This window comes from Dipodomys spectabilis, unplaced genomic scaffold (genome assembly GCF_019054845.1).
Source record: "Dipodomys spectabilis isolate Male_0828 unplaced genomic scaffold, ASM1905484v1 ptg000002l, whole genome shotgun sequence".
Lineage (NCBI taxonomy): Eukaryota > Metazoa > Chordata > Mammalia > Rodentia > Heteromyidae > Dipodomys > Dipodomys spectabilis.
The window spans coordinates 37506003-37519708 of record NW_024870679.1 but is presented as its reverse complement, the minus strand read 5'-3'; the positions used below and the strand labels follow the sequence as shown (position 1 = coordinate 37519708).

The 13706-nt window shown below is 37.0% G+C and overlaps 1 protein-coding gene and 1 pseudogene across 4 annotated transcripts in view; one reads left to right on the top strand and one right to left on the bottom strand.

Annotated features, from left to right (window-relative positions):
* Window positions 1–13706, top strand: part of Lepr (leptin receptor) — a 71676-nt gene that overhangs the window by 45014 nt on the left and 12956 nt on the right. For all 4 annotated transcript variants that reach the window (XM_042676156.1, XM_042676133.1, XM_042676148.1 and 1 more), the window contains exons 10-15: window positions 839–1038; window positions 4266–4414; window positions 5633–5792; window positions 5908–5990; window positions 9671–9887; window positions 12326–12508. In XM_042676156.1, the coding sequence (XP_042532090.1) occupies window positions 839–1038; window positions 4266–4414; window positions 5633–5792; window positions 5908–5990; window positions 9671–9887; window positions 12326–12508 (992 nt within the window). The remainder of the gene's footprint in view (window positions 1–838; window positions 1039–4265; window positions 4415–5632; window positions 5793–5907; window positions 5991–9670; window positions 9888–12325; window positions 12509–13706) is intronic.
* On the bottom strand, window positions 6946–7027 carry LOC122113077 (annotated as a pseudogene).

Below are 13706 nucleotides of genomic sequence, written 5' to 3'. Positions count from 1 at the left end.
ACACATACACACACACACACACACACACACACACACACACACACACACACACACACACTACATCCATATCGATAATCTTGCGAGAAATAAAAGTGTCCAAAAATGATAGAGGAGAGAACATCATAAATGTTTTATTTTCTTCGGACTTCCTCACTCTGCTCCTCATTGCTACTTCAGCCATTTAAATGCTGCATTCAGAACAAATAGTAGTGGAAGCACTGTGCCAGAGTAGAGAAGAAATACTTTGTATGTCCTGAGGTGGAATGTTGGTTGAGACTCAAAATTTTAACTGTTTTATTACCCGAGAAAATGAGTAATACTTGAGTATATTATTCATATACATATCAGGGATTTGCATTATTTTAATTTAAATGAGAAAGTATTAGGTATTGTTAAGTTAAACTGTCAGTTACATAGTCAATTGTTTGTAGAATCAATTCCTGATTTGAAATATGAAGAATCAGCCTTATTTCTTACCTTCCTGGGAGTTGCAATTATTATTTCTAATCTACACCTTTAAAATTATTTCACTAATATAAAATGTTAGCTTGACTTTCAAGGTATTATAGATGCTATCTCTAACTGGATTATATTTTTATTAGAGCCTTTTAAATTTACACCTCTAATTAATGATGAATACAATATTTTATAGGTATTACTATTTCTGTGGAAAGATGCAGCTTGGAAAATAACTGGGTATTATAGAATGCCTTTCTAATTAAAAATACACCATTTTCAGATGGAGAAAAATATTTCTTTTAGAACAATTCAGAATTCTCAAATATCCATATTGCTTTGATCAGTGCTGTATGTTAATTGGCTATTTTTGTGTCTTTAGGAGCAGTCTTTATTGTTCTGATAGTCCATCTATTCATCCTGTATCTGAGCCCAAAGATTGCCATTTGCAGAGGAATGGCTTTTATGAGTGCATTTTCCAGCCAATCTTTCTATTATCTGGCTACACAATGTGGATTACTGTCAATCACTCATTAGGTTCACTCAACTCCCTGCCAACATGTGTGGTCCCTGATTCTGTAGGTAAGTAGTAGATTTGGATGCAAGATAATTCAGAATTAATATTATTCTTTGCCATTTTCTTTTTTTTTCTTTCCTTCCTTCCTTCCTTCCTTTTTTCTTTCTTTCTTTCATTTTTTTTTTTTTTTTGATTAGTCATAGGGGTTGAACTCTGGGTCTGGGCACTGTTCCTCAGCTCTTCAGTTCAAGGCGAGTGCCACTTGAGCCACAGTGCCACTTCTGGTTTTCTGGTGGTTTATTGGAGATAAGAGTCTCATGGACTTTCCTGCCTGGGCTGGCTTTGAACCACGATCCTCAGCCTCCTGAGTAGTTAGGATTACAGGTGTGAGCCGCCCCAGTGCCTGGCTCTTCTTTGCCATTTTCTAATCACACTAGATTTTCAAAAGAATTTTTTTTTCTGCATATAGTAAAATTCACAAGATGACCAACCTTAGAAAAATTGAGTCTATCTTATATTATTATTGGCGTACTTCTTCATAGGTATTGATAACTCATACATAGCAATTAGAACATTTTCAGCATACTACTCTATGGATTACAGAACAGACTAAGATGACACCTTGATGGCACATTCATGATATTTAGGACATTCTTTTCAACAGAAGTTTTGAGATCTAAGAATTCAGAGAGCCCTTGAAATATTTGGTACATATCTCCAGTGTACTTGTGAAATTTTGGAGAAATAACTTATTTCTGATGGTACAACAGAAGTTAAAGAATAGCGATTGTGCCAGGTGCTCATCGTTCACACCTGTAATCCTAGCTACTCAAGAAGCTGAGATCTGGGGATGACGTTTCAAAGCCAGCCCTGGCAGGAGAGTCCATGAGACTCTTATCTCCAATAAACCACCAGAAAACCGGAAGTGGCTCAAGTGGTAGAGTGCTTGGAAGAGCTCAGAGACAGCACCCAGGCCCAGAGTTCAAGCCCCACGAATGACCCCCCCCCCCAAAAAATGTAAAAAAGAATAGCAACTGTTTCTATATACTATTTTGTTGGGTATTATACAAAAATTCAAATATTTTATTCATTTTTATTCAACTAATTGGAATAAAAATGAATAAAATATTCATTTATGACTATGAATATTATGAATAAAATTATGAATAAAATATTATGAATAAATTAAAACTTTATGCTGGAAAAACATAATTAAAACAAGGGTTACTGCATTAGTGAAATGTACCTTTTAATTTAAATGTGAACACATAAAGTTTCCATGTAATTAATTTTCTCTTATATGTAACTTCATTGTGCATGATCTTATCTTAAATAAATTAAGATAGCAAAGATCCCTCCGACCCATCAACACACACAGGTAACACTCACAAGTATGCAAGTAACGCGACAAGGCAACATGGATTCGGTAATATATGCTCCGAATAAACCGTGATATTTTGTGTTTTTGAAAGTATTGTCTTAGCTAAAAAAAAGAAATGTGCAAATTCAACCTGGAAATTAGTGGCAGCTCCACCACATACTAGCTTTGTAAACTTGGACATGTCACACAAATACTTTGGATTGCAAGTGTGCAGAGAGGACTTTGGGGTATGATTGGGTGGGAGGGAGGGGGGAGGCTGGGAAGGGAGGTGAAGGGTAAACAAAGGAGGAGGATGCAATGCTTGGTAAGAAATGTATGCATTATCCTGCCCATGTAATTGTAACCCCTCTGTACAGTATGTTCTCAAATAAAATAAAATAAAATTTAAAAAAAAAAAATAAAAAAAAAAAAATAAAATAAAAAAAAAATAAAAATGTAAAAAAAAAAAAAAAAAAAAAAAAAAGAAAATAATCAGTAAAGCCGGGCGCTGGTGGCTCACACCTGTAATCCTAGCTACTCAGGAGGCTGAGATCTGAGGATCGCGGTTCAAAGCCAGCCAGGGCAGGAGAGACCGTGAGACTCCTATCTCCAATAAACCACCAGAAAATCGGAAGTGGCGCTGTAGCTCAAGTGGTAGAGCGCTCGCCTTGAGCTGAAGAGCTGAGGGACAGCGCCCAGGCCCAGAGTTCAAGCCCCACAACCGACAAAAAAAAAAAAAAGAAAATAATCAGTAAGAAAAGTGGCATTTCTGCCCCTCTTTGGAGGCCCTTTTTGGTGCCAAGCATTCACCTGTTAGGTGCTGGGTCATTCAAATGTACGTGAGCTCGTTTTGGAGGTGTTCTGTGGAGAGCACTTCTTTACTAGTTAGTGTGCATGTATGCCACTTAAGTATTTTGAAACTCATGAATCACATCAATTGGCTCTACGACCTCTCTGTGGAACGCTCCTCTCTTTGGGCAGATAATCAACACCAGAGGTCCAGAGGCTCATAGTTATGCTTATGCTTTCAATTTTTGTATCAAATATCCAATCTTTTATTTGTCTTTTATTATTTGGAAGAGTGGCTTTATGAATTCAGAGATAGTGTCTGTGTGGGAGATGTTTAAGCTAAAGAACACAGATTAATATTGACATTTATGTCTTCAGTATGATACCTTTACATGTAGTGCCAAAGATTCCATTTGCTTTTTATGTGGCCTTGAGGATTGAAGCTAAGGCCTTATACATGTTAGACAAGGCCTGTATCACAGAGTTATAGTATACGCCCAGACATTAACTCCTTTCTTTCCTCCTCCCCTCCCCTTTCCCCTTGAACTTGCCCTTCCCCTTTCTTTTCTCCTTCCTCTTCCTATGAATTGAACCCTGGGCCGTGCTCATAGTAAGCAAGCAATCTATCAGTGAGTCATATCCTGTTAGTCTCAATGGCTCAATTTCTAATGAGGCATTTTATTAATTTATAGAGTGCCATGGATAACTGATTATTGATTTTTTTTGGGGGGGGGTGGTCTGGTCATGGGGCCTGAACTCTGAGCCTGAGCGCTGTTCCTCAGCTCTTCAGCTCAAGGCTAGCACTCTACCACTTGAGCCACAGCGCCAATTCCGGCTTTTTTCTTTTTTGCTTAGGTGGTGCTGAGGAATGGAACCCAGGGCCTCAGGCATGCAAGGCAAGCGCTCTACCACTGAGCCACCTTCCCAGCCCCTGATTATTGATTTTTTTAAGGAAATTCTCTGTGAAATAGAAATAATTTTTATGTCTTATGTAAGGTTATAAAGATGAAAGATGAGGTAATGAGAAAGTTTTAAGAGGATTTTTGGATTATGAATATGTAGTATTAAGTTATGTGTTATAGTATGATGTTTAAGTACACAGCTGTTTAAATTACAATTCTATACTATTCTTACAATTTCTAGTGAGACCACTTCCTCCATCTAGTGTGAAAGCAGAAATGACAGTAAACATTGGATTTTTGAAAGTATCCTGGGAAAAGCCACTCTTTCCAGAGAATAATCTTCAGTTCCAGATTCGATATGGGTTAAGTGGGAAAGAAATACAGTGGAAGGTATCTTTCCTTAGAAATTTCTTCAGTTTGCCTCACTGTTTTAATTTTTTAATGTGTAAGAGTTTTTAATGTAAGGTTGATTTTATTGGTATACTTGTAACCCCTCTGTACAGTATTTTCACAATTAAAAAAAAGTATATCATCCTGTATTTTAGTTAGATTTTTCAGTCTTTCAACTCTTTTATAAAACAACATTTCTAGATCATTCCTTTCCCCAAATACATTTCACACAGAACATGAATCCTATAAGACATATGTTTAAATAGGTTTAGAGAAATCTGCATTAGAGTATCTTTGTAGGGAAGAGTTACAGTACATGGCATATTAACAATTTGAGATGTCTTACATAAAAGAGGCAATTGTGTCTTTTTTTTTTTATCTAGTGGTTCCCAAACTTATATTTCCAAGGACCTTTTTTTCTCTAACATCTACTAATGCATATAAATGTATTCAACAGAACACACTTTAAAAGAAGTTGCTTTAATTAAACATGCAGATTTATATCCATAGAAGCAAGAATGTGTAGAATTGCTCTCTCCATTTGTTTTGAGGTAGTAGTTTTCAAAAACCCAGAATACATCAGGAAACTTAATTATGTATTACATCACAATTATGTCAACTAAAATGAACATGCATTTTATCCATTTTCTAGGGAGAAACAGTAAATTAAATTTTTTTTTTTTTACTGGGTGCTGGTGGCTCACGGTTGTAATCCTATCTACTCAAGAGGCTGAGATCTGAGGATTTCAGTTCAGAGCCAGCCCAGGCAGGAAAGTCAGTGAGACTCTCATTTCCAGTTAACCAGCAGACAATTGGAAGTGGATGTAAGGCTGAAGTGGTAGAGCACTCGCCTTGAGCTGAAGAGCTCAGGGACAGCATGCAGGCCCAGAGTTCAAACCCAAGACTGACCTCCCCCCCCCCCCCAAGTCTTTTTTTGTGTGTGTGTCAATATATGAGGGGTTGAATAATTCAGGGCATGGGCAATGTCATTTAGCTATTTGCTTAAGGCTGACACTCTACCACTTGCGTCCTAGATCTACTTCCAGTTTTTTGGTAGTTAATTGGAGACGAGTCACAGAGACTTTTCTGCCCAGGTTGGCTTTGAACACAAAATCAATTTTTTCTTAATGTTGGAATTGTTCTAAGCTTTACAATGAAAATGGAGCCCTTTCAATACACGCATATTGGTGAAATTCAGTCTACTACTTTGACTTACAGATGCATGAGGTGTATGATGCAAAATCAAAATCTGCCAGTTTCCCAGTGCCAGACCTATGTGCGGTCTATGCTGCTCAGGTGCGCTGCAAGAGGTTAGACGGCCTGGGGTACTGGAGCAATTGGAGCAACCCAGCATACACAGCTGTCATGGACGTTAAAGGTCTGCAAAGATTTTGTAAATGTGTCTTGAAAGTGCTTAGGTGTCGCTTCATAAATGACTAAAGTATTTTTTGATGAAGACACATGGACAATCCCGCCTTCTTTTCATTTTGTAGTTCCCAAGAGAGGACCTGAATTGTGGAGAATAATAAATGGAGATATTATTAAAAAAGAGAACAACGTCACCTTACTTTGGAAGGTATCCCTGCTTTGTATTTCATTCTTAAATTTTACTTTTATTCTCTTAAAAGATATACTTATTTTGTTGTTCATAATCCTGCCATTATTAACCTCCTAAATGACCTCTGGTTTTGCATTCTCATTTCATTTTTGAGATCTGATTGTAAAGAGCTAAGATTTATAGTTCTTGGAGCATTGGAGTGGAGCTAGGAGAATTTAATTCTCTTTTCATTTAAACATAATTGTATCACAACTGTTTTTGGTGAAGTCACTTAGATGTCAAAATTGAAAGGGTGTATGAGTATAAATTGGGCCAAATGATAATTTAGTGTACCCTTGAATCCAAAAATTGTATCTATATTTAATCTTTTTAAATTAACTTTTTCTTGTGAAAATATTGTACAGAGGGGTTACAGATGCATGAGCAAGGTAATTAGTACATTTCTTATCCAGCATTGTTGCCTCCTTCCTTGTTTATCCCCTACCATATCTTCCCTCCCACCTCCTCAGCTATTACCCCCCCCTCCCCCACCCCCACCTAAATTGTAAAGTTCATTTATCAACATAGTGCCTTGTACATCTCTTGTTGCAATGGGTCAATCTGTATCCCTATTTTAACAATTAAGCTTGTATAACGTCAATGTGGACTCCCCTTCATACTTCAAGAATATCTAAAATGTAACATATCTCTATAATAGCAGATAAGTAATATTCTCTTCAATGATAAATACTCAGAAAATTTTAAACATTGTGTTTCAAATGAATTGATTTCTATCCCAAGTGATACCTAATTTAAGAATGATTTTGGAAAGAAGCACACAAAATAAAACAATATTGGTGTCACCCTAAATAATTAAGTTCATTCCCCAAGTGTAAACTAATGTGATTTTAAAATGTGTGCTTATCTAAGATCAATCCTTATGTAAAAAAGTGAGACATACAAGGTTTATGTATGTTTAGTTTGTAAATCTAGTTACTGTATAATTTTACTTGTTTGCATAATCAAGACTATTTTGAATAACAAACTATAGAAATGATCCCTGAAAGTATAGTCTTTCAAGACTATTTCTAAATAGTTCTATTTCAACATTTCTAATTTAATGTTAACATTAAAAACTGGTGCTGATGTTTATTAATCATTTTTTAAATCTGATGCATATTTTTTTATTTTTTTAATTGTGAAAATACTGTACAGAGGGGTTACAATTACATGGGCAAGGTAATGAGTACATTTCTTATCAAGTGTTGTTGCCTCCTCCCCCTTTGTTCCCCTCCCCACCCCCACCCTTATTAATCATTTTTTGTCTAAGCAGTTTTCACATTTCCACTCCCAGGGGGCTCAGGGTCTGTACGTGACTGAGTGGGGAGCTCAACCCACCAAGGAAGGAGGCTCTGCTGAATAAGAAACAGCCATTTACTCAACAGATTGTTTGCTTCTCCTTCTTCCATTGTTTTATTTCTGTGAACACCTGCTTCAAAGATCTGAGTGTTTCTACAGTGAGAATCAGGCAGTGATGTTTCTAAGACAGTGGTAGGCCAAACGTGAACAGAATTTAAGCACCTTTATGTTTTTTGCTTTTTGTTTTTACTGTAACCCCCTCATGAGTGTAGCAATTGCCCTCTGACCCCAGCTGCAGTCACTTCCTCCCTCTTCTTCCACCCTAATAGGCCCAACAAACTATTGTCTTTTCTATGTTTTCTTTATATCATAGCTTTCATGTTTCTTCAATGATGCTGTCCACTGGGACTTTCGGTAACAATGGAAATGGTTTGTCCTATAAAGTAGGCTCGTGTGTCTATTAGCACTTGAAATGTGCCTAATGTGACTGAGAAACTGAATTTTAGCTCATAATTAATTAATTAAAATGTAAATAGCCACAGTGGCCCTTGTCATTCATATTGGGTTCTTCAAATTTGATTTGAAATAAGGAGAGAAAGCATTGTTGCTACCACTTTTCAAGGGACATGAATGCCTTTTATCAGCTGAATTATCTTTTTTCAATCTTGTCCTAGTTTTGTATTGTTTCAGTTCAATTTTCTAACTTGAAGTTAGGAAGATCAATTGTTATGGTTCCCATGTTAGTTTTCTATCACTATGACAGAATAACTTATTATAAACAATGTATAAGCAGGAAAGATTCATTGTGGCTCATTGGGTTTTAAAGGCTTCAGCCTATGGTCTATTGGCTTTATTTGCAAGGCAGTACATCATGCTAGGAATATATGACTGAAGAAACTGCTCACTAATCAACACTGGGAAAGAGGAAAGTGGTGCTATTTTAATATCCCTTTCAAGGGGACCTCACTTCCTTCCATTAGAACATGTTTCCTTGCTATACTACCAGTCCCCAAAAGCATTACAAGCTGGTGACCAAGTTTTTAACACCTAAGACCTTCGGTGGATGCTCAAGAGCCAAACCATAGCCTCTCCCCAAGCCTACACGGCTCAGACCTAGACAGTATTTTCCCAATAGTGTTCAATGGACACATATAGTAGGCATGATACTTTTGAAAAAAAAAAAAGCCTAAACACCAAGAACCAAAGCATCCCTAAGCCTCAAATCTGATGTCCGAAATTATCACTGAAAGCTCGCCCATTTCAGCACCGACATGATATTCAAATGTTCAGATTTTGGAGCATTCTGGATTTCAAATTTTCAGATAAGGGACATTCAACCCAAATAACTTGTTTGTTGTTTTCCTACTTAAATCATGAGAAGCTTTTAAAATTGTAAGTTAGTCCAGCTTTCCAGGCTGTTAGAAAGGATTGACAGCAATTCATCCTGTCTGCAATAGGGTCGGTTGCTATGCTTTCTCTTTTTTTTTTTTTTTGGTCAGTTGTGGGGCCCGAACTCTGGGTCTGGGTGCCGTCCCTCAGCTCTTTAGCTCAAGGCTAGTACTCTACCACCTGAGCCACAGCACTACGTCCGGCTTTTTCTGCTTATTTGGTGCTGAGGAATCAAGCCCAGGGCCTCAGGCATGCGAGACAAGCGCTCTACCACTGAGCCACCTTCCCAGCCCCGATTGCTGTGCTCTTTAGAATGAAGAACAACACTGAATCAAAAAGAACATTGGTGCATATTTTACTTAGGAATTTTAAAAAAAAACACTGTCTAGTCTTTATAAAGGGCTGTAAGACAGAAATCCTATGGCCTTATCCATTAACCCAAGAGTTTTTGTCCCTTGTTCTTTGCAAGCACACCCTGCTTGAAATCCTCCAAGTTCATCAGAGCAAGGGAAAACTACTGATGATCTTCGTAGGATTAATGCACATTAACATCTTCTCAGGGCTTTTTTGTTTGCTTCATATAATTGATCCTGGTTTGTTTGTTTGGTTGAGCAAACTATCCCTTGTCAGTCTTTCTCTAAAGACTGATAAAACAGTTTAGTAGGAAGGTGTCTAATTGTTTCTTTACTTCACTGTATTCAAGGGATGTATTCTTTGGGTCTTGAGAAAAGAACAAACTCAAAAGGAGAAAAATAAGTTTACTCTGCTCTGTTACTACTCAGACACATTCACGGAGAATGTGCTTGGAAGCGTTTCTGTCCTTCCCCACTAACCTCAGCATTGTAGTAGGCAGTTCCTGCCTTCATCTAACTGGTAGCTACTGATGGGAAATTGTAATCAGAGCTCAGTGTGCTCATTTGGTATAAAAGCACTGTAGTCTTTCCACTAATCAATTTCTATGTTTACTACAGCCCCTGACCCAAAGTGACTCACTGTGCAGTGTGAGGAGATATGTGGTAAAGCATCATACTTCCCACAATGGAACATGGTCAGAAGATGTGGGAAATCGTACCCAACTCATGTTCCTGTGGACAGAGCAAGCACATACTGTTTCGGTTCTGGCCATCAATTCTGTTGGTGCTTCTTCTGCAAATTTTAATCTCACACTCTCACGGCCCATGAGCAAAGGTGAGAAGAGTAACAGAGTAGGAATCCATTGCTCCTGTAAGCACTTGATCTGTGCATACTCTTCCCATCTAAATTATCTCTGAGCAGCCTGGAATTCCCATTCATCCATCACTATGCTTGAAAAATAACAACACATACTCTACACTGATTATATTCACGTGGCAGAACATTTTTGAAGTGTTATAACAAAATGACAATTTTCTAGTAACCTATTACTTGAGCCTTTGCAGAGAGGAAGATTGTGGTAGGTCTGTGTGTGTGTGTGTGTGTGTGTGTGTGTTCTGTAAATGTATCTGAGGGTAAAAATAAGTATACATACTATTTTGTATGTAAGTATATGATGTAGCATATGTAACGCACTGTTGTACACTGTGGACATTATAGCTTATGTATTTGTGTGGGGTATTATTAGAATGTAATGTATTTATGTTTATATGGTATTTTATTTTTATTATTAAAATATTTATTAAACAGAAGGGTTACAGTTACATAAGCCAAACAAAGAGTATATTTCCTTTTGATCAATGCCACCCCTTCCCTCACTCTCTCCCAGATTTTCCCTCCTGTCTGACCCACAAGTTGTGTAGTTCATTTTCCCCATAGTGTCCAGTGAGTACCGTTGTTGTATTTGTTCACCCTTTCTCCCTGCATTTCTGTGCCTCCCCTTTCAATCCCAAAGACATATAGACAAAGAAAGCGTGTTTTCTCTCATGCGAAAGTTAAATCTAAAATACACTGGAATATGATAAATTATACAAGTCTCTAAGCATTCACACACAGTAAGACCAAAGGAGAGCACTTTTAGGAGAGGAACAAAAAGGTGCAACACCTATATGCATCTGTTCATACAAAATAGTATTTATTGAAATGAACTCCAGGAAATAGAAACAAGTGGTTCTTTCTTTTCTGCTGTTTTTGTTTTCCTTCCTTTTGGCTTTGTCTATATATAGTATTTTAATATAAAATGCTATGCACACATATTGTAATAGTATGACATGCTATCTATTTTCAAGTCTTGGCAATTATCTAGGACTTGAAAATTACTGTGGATTTCATTTAATATGAGTAGCAAACACTTTTTCATTAATTTTCATATATTTGATTATTCAGAGAACTGAGAAGTACTCATAGCAATTTCTAATCTGGATTATACAATGTACCTATTTTTAATAGAAAATGCCTCTCCAAGTATCATTTCCTCCATGGAGTCTTGGCCTATTAGATTTTTGGTGGTGGTGGTACAATTTGAATTCAGGGCCTTATGTTTGCTAGGCAACCTCTTTAGTACCTGGGCCATGCTTCCAGCCCTGTTTATTTTAGGTAATTTTCAAATAGAGTCTTAACGCTTTTTGACAGATTTGGCCTCAGACTTCCTCCTGCTTACACCTCCTGCTTACCTGGATTATAAGCAGGAGCCATTATGCCCAGCCTAATTATTGGTTTGAGTATGTCTTATCCATTCTTTTAACTTTTGTACTTTCTACCTTTAAGTTATTTTACATATTTTACAAGACTGTCTTATGTTATGATCACTTTTGAATGCATAGTGTAAACTTCTGATAGAACACAGAACACCAGTACAATGTTTTACACTTAAAAGTTTTTCAGTAACAATGTTCTAGAAATATTTGTTGAGTGCTTAGTGTGCAGTGGTGGAGATTTCCACATGAGAAAAAGTGTAATGGTTACATCACTCAGGGACTAACACAGGAGGCAGATAGTAATCAAATAATATACAATGTCTGCTTAGAAATTGAGATAAGTGACCTCAGGAAAGAAACATAATTTTATAAAAAAAAAAGAAAGGAAAGGGAACTCTATTGGCCTTTGAGAGTCAGAGATGTCATTCTGAGGAAAGAGTATGGCACAGAAACCTGAAGTGTTTGAGTTAAATTTCCCCAAGTTGAGGGAGGTAAAAAAAAAAATCATATGCTTCAAACAGAGGAGAAGCCTGACCAAACACCTCCACAACACAGAGCAAGACATGAAGGAAGACCAGGCTGGCATTACAAAGCACAAAGGGCAGAGAGGTGTTTGACACTTGGCCATGAGGGACTTGTAGACATGACAGCAATGCCAATCTCAGGTATGGAAAACCATGGGAGCCTTAAACTAAGATGGACCTGATTTGTGCCATCCAGCAGTGGGAGAGACACAGAATGGTGAATAGACTTTGGCAGGATTTCTGCTGAGAACCATTTTGACTTTTAGGCTGTAGAAAGAATCACTTTTTTCTTTGGTACCATTGGTTGGGTCCTTTATTTCTCTGCTTATGTGACTCTTATGCTACAGAAATAATTGCCATGTATTATACTTGTATAAATCACTTGGCTTCTCTTCCTCTTCCCCTCATCCAGTAGGTTATAAGTTCCTCAAGGGTGTTAGTAAATGCTCATTAATCTTGAATTTAAAAATAAATTTCCTTCTTTTCCCCTCAGTAAATATCGTGCAGTCACTCAGTGCTTATCCTTTAAACAGCAGTTGTGTGATTGTTTCCTGGATGCTATCACCCAACGATTACAACCTAATGTACTTTATTATGGAATGGAAAAATCTCAATGAAGATGATGAAAGTAAATGGCTTAGGATCCCTTCAACTGTCAAGAAGTATTACATTCATGGTAAGTTGACAGTAATTTTTAGTAAGTTTCTTTGATGCAATAATATGATGCAATTGGTGAGTACTTACATAATAATTGCCAGTTAATAAAAACTTTGAAAACATAGACCCCATCATCTTAGCGAAACATTTTGTTCCATTTCCCTGGCTTCTTTCATATTGTACACAGACACACTTAAATCTTTTAGGTTTGTCTCTAATTTTTTCTTACTATGATTTTAGATGATCACATATATATATTATTACATATTATAAAATCTACTTAAACCATTCAAGTTGCTTTCAACTTTATCCTCAACATCCCCCCAAATAAACAAAAAACACCATCATTTTTTTAGTGGCTTTTAATACCTAATGCTAAATTATTTCCCAAACTATGCATCCACTTTGCTATCACTGGTAATGAGTGGGAATGCAAGGTCACAAGTCTAAGGATCTAGGATCTGGTGAACAAGGCCAGTGTCTCTTGAAGACAGACCAGTTGTCCTAGAGTTCAGCAGAGCACATAGCATCTGTGCACAGCCTAGCACTGACAAGTTCCAGTGAGGATTAAGGGATGTTAAGTAGTGGAGTTGGTGATTTCCACAGTCATGGTGCAATATCATCCATGGGACTCACACCTCCATTTCCTTCCAGTGATCTAGAATCAGGATAAATTTATGTATAAGTTATTGATGGAGAACTAAATTCCTTCCCATTGCTGTCTAGGTGCCTTTCTTTAAGCCAAAGATATACTGAATTTAGACTTCAAAAGTATCTACCTCTTTTGGAATAGTACACAATTATTAGCATTTGTGAAAAACATTACTAGATCTTTCTTGAGCTTTACTGTGGAGATGATCACTCCCAGCTACTGTAGGAGAACTCTGGGTCTCCATTCTACCTGTCTTACAGAGGACTTCACAAGACTTTAATTTTCCAGATATCTTGCGTAGGTACATTAAGTAAGACAACTTCCTGGAGAAAAAGACTATTACCTACTGTGAGGATAAGTGAAATGATGGAGTATGTAGTGTTTTGGCAAAGAAAATGAGGGTACAACAAGAGGCCATTTACCAGTGAACTTGAACAAACTGGCTATACCAGGAACATTCCTTTGAAAATTGCAATCATCTGTGTCTGGATATGATTTTTGAAAAATTATTTGGAAAATTGTATTGGTAGAAAATTTGAAGTATTGGGGCTAATTTTGAAATTTC